At 47.6% G+C, this 16,122-nt stretch overlaps 1 protein-coding gene and 1 pseudogene across 1 annotated transcript; one reads left to right on the forward strand and one right to left on the reverse strand.

Annotated features, from left to right (window-relative positions):
- Window positions 1-509: 509 nt before the first annotated feature.
- Window positions 510-9,322, reverse strand: LOC142431595 (17-beta-hydroxysteroid dehydrogenase type 3-like). The gene is made up of 12 exons (XM_075536617.1): window positions 9,172-9,322; window positions 7,948-7,994; window positions 6,681-6,756; window positions 6,405-6,515; window positions 6,193-6,260; window positions 4,568-4,612; window positions 4,385-4,419; window positions 4,108-4,189; window positions 3,397-3,462; window positions 918-1,067; window positions 703-753; window positions 510-620 (listed from the first exon to the last, which is right to left on the reverse strand). Exons 1-12 carry the CDS (start codon window positions 9,320-9,322, stop codon window positions 510-512), a joined length of 993 nt encoding a protein of 330 aa, XP_075392732.1.
- LOC142431818 (cyclin-dependent kinase 1 pseudogene) lies at window positions 1,415-2,381 on the forward strand (annotated as a pseudogene).
- Window positions 9,323-16,122: the final 6,800 nt, after the last annotated feature.

Below are 16,122 nucleotides of genomic sequence, written 5' to 3' on the forward strand. Positions count from 1 at the left end.
ATCACATGTTAAGAACTCTGTTTTCTCCACGGGGGTCTAAACATCTTTTCCCAGCAGCCAGTTCTGCTACACCAGTCAGCTTGCACATTTAGTCCAAAACCCACATTCCTGGACCAGGATGCTGGAAAGGGAATCAGGCAGATCAGCCCCCATGCCTACCTCAACCCTTACCCCAGCCTTTGGCCTTGGGGAGGGGGGGAGGTGACTATTGGACGGTCGAGAGAAGATACTCAATTCAGTCAACCAGGCCAGCTGGGTGGCACACAGCAGCATTTATTTCTTGTCTGGGTACAGGCCAACTGAGGAGAACCAGTGCATGAGCAGGGCTGAGGCGGTCACGTGCATCAGCCCCAAGCTCAGGGCCAGGCGGCCTCACACTGTACAAAAATGAGGAATGGCCCGGGCCACTCTTGGCTGGAAACCTGGGCTCAGGTCTTCTTGATCGATCAGCATCAGGAGAGCCCCAGATGGTCACTTTCCATCATCATCGTTTATGGTTCCCAGATTCCTTAGTGGTCGTCGGGGTCCTTGGTCCGCTGGTTTTTGACAATGGTACATTCTTTCCAGTTTCTCCAGAACTTTTCACAGGGTCCACCTTGGAGCCAAACTTCATTGGGCAACTTTGGGGTTAAGCAGGGAGGCACTTTGGTCTTTAAGGACTCTCTTAACTACTGTTGGCTGCAGCAGAGCCCAAAGCCTCACTGCCCAGACACTGCAGGTAAACCAGGAGGGCAGAAGACCTACCAGGAAGGTCTAGGAAGGAGAAGCACCAGTGATCAGTGTCCTGCTCCCTCTTGGGCTTCTCAGCCCACCCCCTCTCTCTACCCAGCCCAGGATTGGGGGATTGTCTCCCCTGCTGGGAGCCAGAGGACTCAGAGCAGGACACGTGCCCCGACTCCTGCAGCCCAGGGACGCACCTGCACGACGTGGCTGAGGCACCCAGGGGTGTGGGAGGAGAGGCCGAGGGTGTGCACCGCCTGCTCAGACCAGGCTTGGGGACCCCTCACCAGCCATCCAGTTTTCATATTACAGGTCAAGTTTGTGGAGACCGTACCTGGGCTCACCGTCTGCAGAAAGGAGAGGGTAAAGCAAAGGACCTTCCTCCACTCAAGTACTCCCTCAAGGCAAGAATACTTTCTTCTATTAAACTGACATTCCATGATGCTCAACTTCCCGACACACTGAAGACAAAGTGGGTGGATAAGCAAATGTGATGAAGAAAGCTGATGGTGCCCAGCTATCAAAAAAGATAGTGTCTGGAGTCTTAAAGGATTGAAGGAAAAAAGCGGTCATCTTGCTTGTAAGCAACAATGCCCACTTGGAAGAAGCACACCAGCCTGTGTGACCACGAGGTGTTGAAGGGATGAAGTAGCAGGCATCAAAGAATAAAAAAATCTACTTAGTTTCCAACCTGGCTCGTGGAAATTGGGGAGAAAGCGACGGGGAGGTGGTAGCCACTGCCGCCGCCGCCGCCCGTGCCACCGCAGGGATCTGCAATTAAGTATTGAGTAACCATGGAAGATTATATCAAAATAGAGAAAATTGGGGAAGGTACCTACGGAGTTGTGTACAAGGGCAGACACAAAATCACAGGTCAAATTGTAGCTATGAAGAAAATCCGACTGGAGAGTGAAGAAGAAGGAGTTCCAAGTACTGCAATTCAAGAAGTTTCTCTACTAAAAGAACTCCGTCATCCAAATATAGTAAGTCTTCAGGATGTGCTTATGCAGGATTTCAGATTATATCTCATCTTTGAATTCCTTTCCATGGACCTCAAGAAATATTTGGACTCTAGCCCTCCTGGTCAGTTCATGGAGTCTTCACTTGTCAAGAGTTATTTGTACCAAATCCTACAAGGAATTGTGTTTTGTCACTCTAGAAGAGTTCTGCGCCAAGACTTGAAACCACAAAACCTACTGATCGATGACAAAGGCACAATTAAACTGGCCGACTTTGGACTTGCCAGGGCATTCAGAATACCTATTAGAGTATACACCCATGACGTGGTGACTCTCTGGTACAGATCTCCAGAGGTCCTGTTGGGGTCTGCTTGCTATTCGACTCCCGTGGACATTTGGAGTATTGGCACCATATTTGCGGAACTAGCAACTAAGAAACCACTTTTTCACGGGGATTCAGAAATAGATCAACTCTTCAGGATCTTCAGAGCTTTGGGTACCCCCAATAAACAAGACTGTAAGAACACCTTTCCTAAATGAAGACCAGAAAGCCTGGCGACCCACGTCAAAAACCTGGATGAAAATGGCTTGGATTTGCTCTCGGAAATGTTAGTCTATGACCCTGCCAAGCGCATTTCTGGGAAAGTGGCCCTGAATCACCCATATTTTAATGATCTGGACCAGCAGATTAAGAAGATGTAGTTTTCTGACAACAGCGAAGAAACTCAGGAGTTGTCTCAAGAGCAGATATCCTTCCTGCTTTCACTGTTCACTCTGTTTTGCCTTGTGTGCTTTTCTCCCTTGTCAAACTTCAGCTGCACTCCATTTTCTGGTTTCTAAAGTATAACTTAATGTAAATATTGTGCTATATGAATTTAAATATACTCTGTCTATGTGTGTAAAAAAAAGAATAAAAAATCATATCATTGTGAATGAGGGGGAATGCAGAGTAGGGACCCAAAGCCCATCTGTAGGCAACTGGACATCCTCTTATGGAAGGGTCGTGGGGAGGAGACAAGCCAATTAGGTTGCAGGGTAGCAACGATGAAACATACAACTTTATTCTGGTTCCTAAATGCTTTCTCCACACCCCCTATCGTGATCCCAATTCTACCTTACAAATCTGGCTAGACCAGAGGATGGACACTGGTACAGATAGGAACTGGAAACACCGGGAATCCAGAACAGTGTTGAGAGTGGCAGTACAGGGAGGGTAAAGGGAGGGTGAGGTAGAGAGAGGGAACCGATTATAAGGATCTATGCATAACCTCCTCCCTAGGAGATGGACAACGGAAAACTGGGTGAAGGGAGATGTCGAGAGTGTAAGATATGACAAAATAATCATATATAAATTATCAAGGGTTCATGAAGGAAGGGGCTGCAAGGAGGGAGAGGGGAAATAAGGAGCTGACCCCAGGGGCTTACAAGGAGAGCATATATTTTGAGAATGATGAGGGTAATGAATATACAAATGGGCTTTATATAATTGATGTATGTATGGATTGTGAGAAGAGTTGTATGGGCCCCAAATAAATGATGTTTTAAAAGAAAGATAGGGTCTTTCTCCTTCTCTTCCCCCCTCTCGAATATCTCACCCACTGGCTGCTCTCCCACTAGGGTATCTGGTCTTCTCTCCTTGGGGTCCCACTCCTGCCTCCTGAGAGACCACGCCCCTCCATCACCCCGATTGGGGGCCACGCCCCTACCCCACTCACACCTGTATGGTAACACCTTCAGAGAGGTACTCGGCGCCCACTGCAGCAGAGAAGCTTTGTACAAAGGCCTGTGGAGGAGGAGAGAGAGAGGGTCCCAGAATGTAAAGCCCACCCTCCACCCAACACTCTCCAGAGTGTGTTTCCAGAGCACCGAGTAGATGTGGAAGCCCTAGGATCCTGGCCACACTGGTCACCAGGAAAACAGAATGTTTCCTGGTTGTGACCCCTTCCCTGCTTCCACAGGCCACGCCCTTCCCAGCCTGGCCTGTCTCGTGGTCTCTTCAATCCAAGGGGTTCCCTGATGGCAGGCTGTGCCTTCTCTTGCCTCCCAACCTGTTTCTCTTACAATAAACCGTTCTGTGTACATCCTACACATAAGGCTTTGCCTGAGACATCTGCCCACCTCTGGATGACTGGCTGGGCTGCTAATCTCTAGGTCGGCAGTTTGAAACCTCCAGCTGCAGCAGGAGAGGAAGAGAAGGCTCCCTGTTCCCTGAAGCCTTAGTCTGGGAAACCCACGGGGCACTTCTGTTCTGTCCTGTAAGGCCACCAGGAGTCAGAATCGACTCCATGACTGTGGGATTCTGATTCGATGGATCACCCAGATTCGGGTAACACCGAAACCTTCCATCAAAAGATGTTTTAGGGAGATGCTCCTAGGAGCATGCAGGGGTGGACAGCCCAGGCCTGGATGGGAGTGTAGGGTTGGGTACCTTTGTGGCTGAGTAGGTGGCAAGGAATGGCCAGGGTTGGTTTTCAGCCATAGAGGAGACATTGATGATGATCCCTTTGTGCCTGGAGGAGAGAGCAGTCTCTGGAGAGGAGTGACAGGCAGGCAGAGGGCAGGGGACAGGGCTTTCCCACCCCCACTCATTGGGCAGAGCTCTTTAACTGGGACAAATGGGAGGGAGGGAAGGGTGGAGACGTGGGCAAGGCAGCTGGAGAATGGAAACAGTCTGGAAGTTGGCAGAGGAAGTGGCTGGCTCCTACCTGGAGACCATCTGGGGCAGGACGATTCTGGTCATCTGAGGAAAAGAGGGGGAGGGCGCGTCTTCCCCTTTCCAATCCTTCTATCCTGTTCCTCCCCCTAGGAGATCTGCCCCACCCCCCTAGTGCAGGTCATCTGAGGGCCATCCTGTGTGCCCAAGTGGCCTCAGCCCCACCCATCCTCACCTGGACCACAGACATCATGTTGCAGTTCACAGTATCCGAGAGTCTCTGCAGGGAGGAAAAGGAAGTTCACTCAATCACACCCTCCCTTGGAAGCCCCCCTTCTCAGATTTCCTAACTTAGCATTGTTACATGGACATGACTGATGGTGTTCTCATTGTTGAGAATAGACATGATAACGCTTACACGGCTTCAACAATTTTACTCCTGCTGTCGTGCTGAAGAGGGCTCCTTCCCCCAGGGATGTAATGCCAAAATTTAAGAGAAACCAGTTCTTGGGAGAAGGAGCCCCGTGGCATAGCGGGTTAAAAATGAAGCTGCTGGTCACAAGATCGGCGGTTTGAAATCCCTCCATGGGAGGAAGCTGAGGCTTGTTGCTCCAGTGAAGACTGACACCAACATCCACCCACAGCAGCAGTTCTGCTCTGTTCTGTAGGGTCACCAGGAATTGGAATCAACTCAATGACGATAAGTTTTATTTCTTAAACGTTGCACCTCTTAGAGGTTAAAAAAAAAAGTGTAATTATATGTTTTATTGAATCCCCTGTGAACCTTTAGTATTACCATCTTCCTATGTAATCTCATTGTAAAATTAATCATTTTTTAATATATATCAGCACGCACCCTGGCAACCCCATTGGGTAAGGCTTGAACTGCTAACTGCAAGGTTGATGGTTCAAAGACAGCAGCTGCTCTGAGGAAAAAAGATGAGGCTCTCAAGTCCCATTACAATTTTCAGGCTCAGAAACCTGATGTCGAGTCCCTATGAATTGGTGTAGATTTAATGGCAGCAGGTTGGTTTTGTATTGGGTGACATATATATACATGTAAGCTTATACCTATATGCGCATATATATACACATGGATTCAACTAGGAAAAAAATCTGTTATGAATAAAAATGTGTACATGTAAGTCCGTACATCCTAAGTGGGCCGCACTGGCCTTCCTATGCAGGTAAGTCACATCTCTGTTCTCCCGTCAACTCCTACTCACACCCACTGACATCTGTTCTGCTCATAGCGACCTCAGGGAAGGGCTCTGAGACTGTGCATCTTTATGGGAACAGACAGCCTCATCTTCCTCCCACGGAGCTGCTGGTGGCTTTGAGCCCCTGAACTGATGGTTAGCAGTCCCATACTTTCCCCAATGTGCCACCAGGCCTCGCTATTCACACACACATTTATATTCCTGGAATCTTAAAGGGCAGACGCATCAGTGGGCGTTGAGTGCATGTGACCAGGAGTAGAATGATTTGGGGAAGGATTCCCAGAGCATGAAATGGGTCACTGTCACTGAATTCAACGTGTGGAAATGCCTGCTGAGGTGGTGAGGTCTTTGTTGTGAATACTCTTATTATGACTGCAACTAAAAATGTTAAAAATTTAAAGGGTGAGAGCAGGGCCAACAGTGGTCCTGGTTGCGCACTGCAGAAGCGCATCTGCTACACAGAGTGGTCAGTATCCTCGAGGTCATCAGAGGCTTGGAGTTTCCAAAACAGCCTCCTGCAGATGGCGGTATAGAGCACGGTCCTAACAAAGCGAGGGCATTGCGCCCGCTTTCCAACAGAGGGCAGTGACGAGTCAGAGGACCAGGTGATTCTGGGAAGCCAGGGCCAGGTGTCACTCACCTGAGCTGGGTTCTCACAGTCCAACAGTTTGCCAGGGAGTTTAGAGGGATTCATGCCCACGTTGTTCACTGAACCAGAGAAAACACGTGGTTTGCGTCACTTCAGCAGTCCAGGAAATGCGGCCGCGAGATGACCCAGGATCTACCTAAGCCTGGGGGTACTTGGGGCTGGCATCTCCACTGCCCCCGCCTCACCCAAGCCACAGGACATACCCAGTACTCCAATATCCAGACCCTTCAGCCCTTCCTCAATGGCCCCGTAGATCTCGAAACCCCCCGTGAAGTCAGCCTGGATGACACGTGTGTCGGTACCATGAAGCCGCTCTAGGAAGGGAGAGAGGGAGCAAATCAGACCCTAAGCTGGTGTCTGGCCCCTCCCTTGCTGTAGCCCTTGACCGTACCCAGTCCCTGTCCCCATTCATTGTCCATTGCAGCCCATATCTGGACCATCCCCACTGCTGCCCCAGCCCCCTGCCCCCTGGGTCTCACCAATCTCCTTTGCCTCCTTCTCCAGCTTGTTCATGTTTCGACTGATGAGGACGATGTTCAGACCTCTCTTGGCAAACTACAGGGGATGATGGAAGGGTGTATGCATGCAACCTGTGCTTCTCTTTCCAAAGCCATACTTTCCTATGACTGATCTTTTTGTCATCCAATCCCTAATCATTATCAATGTATCTGGGGCGCATGTTTGATCAATTTCAGACTGAAAATGTGCATCCAAATTAATGCATTTGCTCATCCATAGCTTTAGAGTAAGGAGACTTGGTGGGGTAATGGTTGGGAGTTGGGCTGCTAAGTTCAAGGTTGAAACCACCAGCCGGACTGCAGCACACAGACAAGGCTTTCTGATTCTGTGCACAGCTAGTCTCAGAAACTCACCAGGAGCAGTCCTGTCCTGTCCTATGGGGGTGCGGGGAGTCAACATCCACTGTAAGGCAGTGAGTGAGAGCTTCAGTGGTTGGTGCATAAACTTGAAGAAAGCTTGTGGTGGAGTGGGATTTCAAAATATATTTGTTCTATCCACGTTTCTATGATTGCCGCTGTGGGATTGGTGGGGCCAGGCTATGCAATAGGGTGTGTACACCACTAATAGTGAGCGTTGGTCGATTTCAGGACGACTTCTCTATCTATGAGGATGAGCCATTCTTTGAAAGAATAGCAGAGATAAGAGAACCTCCAGGACCTTGGAAAAGTACATTCAAGGTCTCTGTCGCAATCGACAGATGCTGCCGAGACCAGACACCCTGGGACTCTGGTGCAGAGACTCAGTGCAGCAAGGAGTCTATGGGGCACCTTCCCCTCATGTGGCCTGAGACTATGACCTGTGAGACACATTAACAAGCAAACGAGCTTCCTGGCTGATGGAGGAAAGGCTAAGGGACCGACCACGTGACTGCGAGACTAAGAACCACAAGGAGACTTGGCTACCATATCAAGAAGAATTGTACAATCAACCTTACAACATTTTCTTTCTTTTGCATCATGGTTAAGTCACCGTTAAAATGGGTTGTATAACACAATGCAAACTCAAATGAGCATGAGGATCGAAGACAGCAGTGTGCAGCATGAAGTCACAGGGGCAGTGGGAGGCAGTGGAAGCCCCAGCCCCAGCAGAGGGGGCAGAGATGAGGCTTGAAGATGCAGGTGGATCTGAGAGGCAGGCAGTCTCCCTTACAGAGGCTCGCTCTAGTGGGCGTGGCTGCTGGCCCCAGAAGCTCCCACCCCTCCCAGCTCCACGCCAATCCCAGCTCACCTGGTGTGCATAGGCCCTGCCTATGCCATCCGTGGCTCCTGTCACCACTGCGGAGAGAAGGAAGCATGGGTCCCAGTGACACCAGCTTGAGCAAGCTGTTCTAACAGCGGGGGAACAGCTCAGCTCACCCCAGAGCTTTCCCTGCCATCTCCCCATGCCCACCCTGCCCCTCCTTATTCCCAGCCTCCTCCAAACCTCCTTATTCCAAGCCTCCTCCAAACCTCCTCACCCTGCCCCTCCTTATTCCCAGCCTCCTCCAAACCTCCTTATTTCGCACACACACCTCCAAAACTGAAACAAATGCTCTGGAATCCTAGTGGCACACTGAGTGACAATTTGGACCCTAAACTTGAAGATGGGCACGTCAAACCCAGCAGCTGCTCCTCCACAGGAAAATGATGAGCTTCCAGCCTGGGAAGCCCCACAGAAACAGTTCTGCTCTGCCCCATAGAGTGACCGTGAAGCAGGAGCGACTCCTGCTGGGGGGTTTGGTTTGGATCGATTTGCTGTGGGGTCATTTCCATTCAGACTCCTCAATCCCATGGGAAGCAGGAGAAATGCTCCCAAGGCTTTCCATGGCAGTGATCTTGTGCTGCTGTTGCTCTCTGTAAGCCTTGAACTCCTAACCTCAAAGGCAGCAGAGTAAGAGTAGGCCACTACTCCTGTGAAGACTTACAGTTTCAGAAACCCCACCTACCGCTGCTACAATACAAAATCAACTCAGTACTAGGAGCTGGATTGGAGACTGGAAATCTTTACAGAATAGGCCCGTGGCCACATGGGTTGTTAACAGCAAGGTCGGCAGTTCAAACCCACCAGCTTACTCAGGGGAAGAAAAATGAGGGCTGTGGAAAGGCTCGCCTAAGGATGTCTTGTCTCAGAATCCCTCAGAGCCAGCCTTCGCTGTCCTATTGGGTCATCATCTGGACGGCAGTGGGTGTGTGGGAGTCTGTACAGAAATAGACAGCCACAGCTTGGTTCCCCAGAAAGCGAGTGGGTTAAAAACCCACCTGTGTTGGGAGCACAATGCTTGATCCACTACAACACATCTGCTGCTCTCACCTGTCCAGGTTCAGGTTAGGAGAGAAGGGTTGGTGCCTCCTTGCAGAGCACAGGCCAGCCTTCCTTCCTCTTGCTTCATACCTCCCTCCATCCTTGCCTGCATTCCTGCTCTCCTATTGACTCATCCCTACCCCTGCTCTCGCAGCGCCAAACCCTGCCTACCTGCCCAGGCTCCCTGTGCCCGGATCCACTGATCCCCCGGACCAGCCCAGGGCAGAAGGTAGATGTAGATCACGCGGCCCACTCTCCACACTGCCCCCAGCAGAAGCCATGCAGCTGTGAGAGCGCCCAGTGCGCTAAGTGGGTCCCACATTGCAGCTGCCGTGGCCACCAGAGCAGGAATCTAGTGGGAAGTCTGTCCTACAGGGCCAGATTCTATTAGGGGAGTGAGTTTCTTGGGGTGTGGTTTCCTATCCGCTCTAGATAGTCCGCCTACACGAATGCCTTATGCCTTATGCCTTCGGCAAACCACGCCCTGCCCAGCTCCCATTTTGATGTCACTAAACCCTGAGAGAGCTAAGTCACAGCACCATGGCTCAGGGCAAGGTCCAGCAGAGTCACTCTGCAAGAACCCCCTGATCTGGGTCATTGGACTTGACCTTGCTCCCGACAGGGGTGGATTTGAAAGGACCTATCACAGAAGGTTGGGGAAAGCAACATTCCAGGAATTGACAGAATATCGGAAATATCGAACAGGTGCATGACACTCTAAAATCTCAATTATTAAACAGAAGGGGGAGTCAAAGGGCGAGCTGTGCCTGACAAGCTTCATTTGAACTGTATGAACTCATAAAACCCTCTCTCCTCAAAGCTTCCATCATTGGGACAGACAAACACGTGTCTGTCCTTGCGGAGAAAGTTGATCCAGAGAAGACCTGGTGGAAACACAACAATGGCGTCTGTGATCTGGGTTTGCTCACTGCCCTTGGGAGGGGCTCTTTCCTTTGTGTCTTTTCAGGTGAGGGATAGGGTACATGGATTCCCCCTAACATCAAGTTTGTCCAGGCCCAGGAAGGAAGGACCAGGTCATGTGTGTCCGGGAAGAAGAGAAGGCAGTCCTGTTGAAGTTCTCGAAACATGAAGGCAGCCTCGAGGATTCATGAGTACGGCCCTTGTTGCCTTCCTGGTTCTCATCCTCCTTCCTACCATTCTACCATTGCTGAGGCTGCCAGAGAGACACTTTGGGGCTCTATCGTGACTGAAGATTTGTGTACAAAGATGACTGGACTGTGACAACCAACTGCTCACTCACTGGAAGATCAGCTGATGGACTTTCAATTTCATTTGTGCTAAATCTTGCAGGTTTATGTAGCCCCTTATCCATAGACTGTGACCTTACAGGATTGGACTATTAATTAGAAACCATTGGCAGGGACTTAAGGGGAACATCGCATTCGATGGCAATCAGCTGGAAAGGAAATTTGCAATCAATGTCTTCCACGTCGTTAAGGCTAGGGAAATACCCCATCAGATTTCAGACAGCTCAAAACAGAGATTTTCAGTAATCATGCACTAGCTTTGGCACAATTGAACAATTGGTGGATAGGCTGGGGCCTGAAGTGGGGTGAGGCGGAGGGCTTAGCTCCCTGGGCTGCATTCAAAGTATTTTCCGGAGCCTAAGTTCGGGTACGGCCATATCATTATTTTCATGTTGGCAGTCAAAAGGCTTCTGCCATTTAGAACGTGAAGATGTTGCCTCAGTGTCCCTTCTGAATTAAAAAGATAAAAACCGGCCAACTTCTGTCTATTGATCTTGTATCCTGACCCTCTTCCATATTCTTCTCTTGCTGTAAATACTCCAGCTGTGGAGCTTTTGGGGTTTTCAATGTACAGCATCATGTCGTCTGCAAACAGCAATAGTTTCACCTCCTCCTCTCCCATTTGGATTCCTTTGATGTCCTTCTGCTGAGTTAGGTTGTTAGCAAGAACGTCCAAAGTGACATTGAATAGAAGTGTGGACAGGGGGCATCCTTGCCTTGTACCTTTTTTCAGTCGGATGGTTTTTGTCTTTTCTCCATTGACTATGATGTTGGCTGTTCATAAGTAGCTTGTATCAGCCTGAGGAACTTACCTTCCAATCCTATCTTCATGAGTGTCTTGATTAGGAATGGGTGCTGGATATTGTCAAATGCTTTTTCTCCATCTATGGATATTATCATGTGGTTTTTATCCTTTCTCTTCTCAATGTGGTGTATAATATTGATGGATTTTTGGATGTTAAATCATCCCTGCATCTCTGGGATGACTCTTACCTGGTCGTGGTGGATGATATGTTTTATATACTTTTGTATTCTATTTACCAATATTTTGTTAAGGATTTTTGCATCTTTGTTCATTAGAGACATTGGTCTGTAATTCTCTATACCTGTGGGATCTTTTCCCTGTTTGGGTATCAAAGTAATGCTGGCTTCGTAAAATGGGTTTGGAATTCTGTTATGGAATACTTTGTGGAGGATCGGTGTCAACTCTTCCCTGAATGCTTGGTAGAATTCTGCTGTGAACCCATCTGGCCCTGGGTTTTTTTGTGTTGATACGGTCTTGATGACCCTCTCAATTTCTTCTTTCGCTATGGGTGTGTTGAGGTTCTTGATCTCTGTCTGAGATAATCTAGGGAGAGACTGTTTTTCCAAATATGTATCCATATCTTCCATGTTTCTGAATTCATTATGTTGTTATGGCCCCTGTTTCATCCCTCGCCCTGGCTATTGATATTTGCTCCTTTTTATCCTTGGTAAGCTTTGCCAGAGGACTTTCAATTTTGTTCATTCTTTTGTAGAACCAGCTTTTAGCTGCATCTGACTTTTGCATTGGTCTCTTGTCTTCCCACTGGTTTAACTCTTCCCTGATTTTTATTATTTCTTTTCTCTTGCTATTGGAGGGGTTGTTGTGCTGACGCTGTTCTAGTTGTTGAAGGTTTTGTGTTAACATATCTGTCATGCACCTCTCTTCTTTTTTCATATATGCATTTAATGATATCAAGCTGCCTCTGATAACTGCCTTCACAGTGTCCCATAAGTGTTGGTACATTGTATTCTCATTCTTGTAAGTTTCTAGAAACTTCCTAATATCCTCTCTAATCTGGGCCTGTACCTATTAATGTTGCAGGAGATTGTTGTTCATACTCCAGTTGGTTGTCCTTCATTTTCTGGACATTCTCTTATTAATCTCCAGCTTTATGGCATGGTGGTCAGAGAAAGACGTATAGATAATATCTATGTGTTTGAATTTACTCAGGCTGGACTTGTGTCCCAGCATGTGGTCTATTCTTGAAAAAGATCCGTGTGGATCTGAGAAGAATGTGGAATCGTTTGCATTTGGATGGAAAGCTCTATAAATGTCTATCAAGTCCTGTTGTCTGATTACATTGTTTAGCTCTATCACCTCTTTGCTGAGCTTCTTTCCCAGTGATCTTCCTTTCTCTGATAGCAGAGTGTTAAAGTGACCTACTATGATTGTTGAGTCTGTGATTTCCTTTTTCAACTTTTTAATAGTTTGACGAAATTCACCACACCATTATTAGGAGTGTAAATATTCCATATGCTAAATGCTTCTTGGTTTGCTGAACCTTTGAGCATTATGTAGTGTACCTCGTTGTCTCTTTTTATGGTTTGCATCTTGAGGTCCATTTTGTCAGAGATTAAGATAGCCACCCCTGTCTTTTTTGAGTTACAATTTAATTGATAAACTTCCTGCAAACCCTTTATTCTTAGTATATTCTTTTCTTTTTTTTATTATTTTTTTCTTTTATTTTATTTTTTAAAACAATTTATTGGGGCTCATACAATTCTTATCACAGTTCATACATATACATACATCAATTGTATAAAGCACATCTGTACAGTCTTTGCCCTAATCATTTTTTTCTCCTCTTTTCTTTTTTTACATTTTATTAGGGACTCATACAACTCTTATCACCATCCATACATATACATACATCAATTGTATAAAGCACATCTGCACATTCCCTGCCCCAAACATTCTCAAGGCATTTGCTCTCCACTTAAGCCCCTTGCATCAGGTCCTCTTTTTTTTTCCCCTCCCTCCCCTTTCCCCCCTCCCTCATGTGCCCTTGGTAATTTATACATCGTTATTTTGTCATATCTTGCCCTATCCGGAGTCTCCCTTCCCCCCTTCTCTGCTGTCCCTCTCCCAGGGAAGAGGTCACATGTGGATCCTTGTAATCAGTTCCCCCTTTCCAACCCACTCACTCTCCACTCTCCCAGCATCGTCCCTCACACCCTTGGTCCTGAAGGTATCATCCACCCTGGATTCCCTGTACCTCCAGCCCTCATATGTACCAGTGTACAGCCTCTGTCCTATCCAGCCCTGCAAGGTAGAATTCGGATCATGGTAGTTGGGGGGAGGAAGCATCCAGGATCTGGGGGAAAGCTGTGTTCTTCATCGATACTACCTCACACCCTAATTAACCCATCTCCTCTCCTAAACCCCTCTATGAGGGGATCTCCATTGGCCGACACTTGGGCCTTGGGTCTCCACTCTGCACTTCCCCCTTCATTTAATATGGTATATATATACATATATACATATACATATACACATATATACACATACATACACACACTTATATTGTTGTTGTTTTTTTGCATGATGCCTTATACCTGGTCCCTTGGCACCTCGTGATCGCACTGGCCGGTATGCTTCTTCCATGTGGGCTTATTTGCTTCTGAGCTAGATGGCCGCTTGTTCACCTTCAAGCCTTTAAGACCCCAGACACTATCTCTTTTGATAGCCGGGCACCATCAGCTTTCTTCACCACATTTGCTTATGCACCCATTTGTCTTCAGCGATCCTATCATGGAGGTGTGCAGTCAATGATATGATTTTTTGTTCTTTGATGCCTGGTAACTGATCCCTTTGGGACCACTCCATCACACAGGCTGGTGTGTTCTTCCATGTGGACTTTGTTGTCTTAGTATATTCTTATCTGTGCGCTTAAGATGTGTCTCTTGTAGGCAACAGATTGATGGATTATGTTTTCTGAGCTGGTCCTCAAGCCTTTTTCTTTTAATGTACGAATTGAGTCAATCAGTGTTCAGAGTTATTATCACTATCTGTGGATTCATAGTTGTCATACCCTGTTCTGTGTTTTGGGTCTTTACCTACCTCACTTCACATGCTGTGTTTGAGTGCAGAGTTTCTATCTTGTCCTCTTTTCCATCTGAGACCCTGTTGTCCTGGTAATTGTTGCTGGCATGTTGGATTCTAGATGGAGATGGGCTATATGGTGGTCTCCTGTTTGTTCTTGGTGGAGGTTGATCCTCTGGCCATAGTGAGTCAGCCAGTGTCTCCTGCAGTGTCGGGTATCTTGCAACATATTCTTGGAGTCTTTCCTTGTCCTGGAAGACTCTTATCTCATCATCTATGTTAATGGATAACTTGGCAGGGGACAGGATTCTAGGGGAGGTGTTTTTTTTTCTTTCAGATTTTAGAAGATGTTGCTCCATTCTTTCCTCCTCTTCATGGTATCTGCTGATAGGTCTGAGCATATTCTTACCTGCACTCCTTTGTATGTGAATATCTTCCTTTCTCTTGCTGCTCGTAAAATTTTTCCTCAAAGTTGGATTTTTTAAATATTATATGTCTCAGTGTGTTCTTCTTGGGATCTAGTATCTCTGGCATCCTTTTTGCTTCCTGTCTAGAGTGCCTGGTTCTCCCTTGTTAGGATGGAAAATTTTTCTTCCAGAAATTTCTTTGCTCTCTTGGCTATTGACTTGTGTGTTGTCTTGTGTTCCGGTAGACCGATTATCCGAATACTATTCCTCTACATAACATCTGTCATTGATCTCAGGCTATCTTCTGTTTCTTTTATTTTCCTAGCTGACTGTATTTCTTGCTTGCTTTGGTCTGTTTGAGTGTCCTTGAGATCACTGATACGGTTCTCTGCCTCCTCAAGAATAATCATAAATTCTGTGACCTTGTGTGTGGCTTCTACTACCTCCTCTGTTAGCTCCTGTAATTCCCTTTGGTGGGTGGACTTCATCCCCTCTATTGTGGACTTTATCTCCTCTATCATAGCATCCTTATTCTGGGTTGCTTCCCTCAACTCCTGTATTACTGCGAGCAGACTTCTGAAGATTTTCTTCTGTGGCAGATCTGTATCTGTTTCTTCTATGAGAGACGTTAGCTCTGATACTATGTTTTGTCTCTCTGGTGTTTTTGTTGTTGTTGTTGGGAGTGATGATTTTTTTCCTCCAGCCTTTCATAGGCCCCATGTTTCTGAGAAGCCAGGGGAACCTTATCTGTGTTATGGTTATGGATTCCTTCAGGCGACCGCCTATGACCTACTATAAGGATGGGTCAGACTGCTGTGTAGGCAGAGTTCCCCGAAGGCTTAGTGACCTGCAGTGGTGAGATCTTTCAGCGTCTGGACTGGTGGCTGGAGCCTTAGTGAGTGCCCCCAGGCTGCTTTGACCTGGTCTGTCAGGGTACCCTTAGCAGTCCTTTTTTGTTTAGTAATAAAAAAGAAAAGTTCAAAGTTTAAAAATAATTTTTAAAAGTTTTGGGGACAGTAAAAAGAAAAAAGTGGAGAGAGAGAAAGAAGGAGAAGGGATAGAAGAGCAGAGAAAAGAAGTGATAATAATGGAAGTGGAAGGAGAAAAAGGGATAGAAGGAAAACCTATAGAAAGGGGGCAGAAGAGAAGTAACAGCAATAATGAAAAAGGAGGAAGAAAGAAAACGCAGAAAGTAAAAGAGAAAAACCAGCACGAGATAAAAGATGTATATATGTATATAAATTCCCCCCTGCCCCTTGTTTTCCCTCTAAGTTCTAGTGATGCCTAACAGAAGGCGGAGGTGGACAAGGCCTCGCTGCCACGGGACTTGGTGCTGATCTGGGCTCCAGAGCCGGGCTAGGTGGGGGAGGGGATGCTCTTCAGACCAGCAGGTCCTCCCAGGTCCCTGCAGGTCTGTAGAGTTGAGCCTGTGGGCAGGGGCTACACAGGTGGGAGCAGCCCCACAGGGGTGGGCCTCCTGCACCAGCAAGAAAAGGCTGAGCCCACAAGGTGTGCTGAGAGAGCCACTGGCTGCAGACCCCGCATCCTATGGCGGCTGGGAAGGGCTGGGGCAGGCTTAGATGCTGGCACTGGGGACCGC

Source organism: Tenrec ecaudatus, chromosome 18 (assembly GCF_050624435.1).
Source record: "Tenrec ecaudatus isolate mTenEca1 chromosome 18, mTenEca1.hap1, whole genome shotgun sequence".
Classification (NCBI taxonomy): Eukaryota; Metazoa; Chordata; class Mammalia; order Afrosoricida; family Tenrecidae; genus Tenrec; species Tenrec ecaudatus.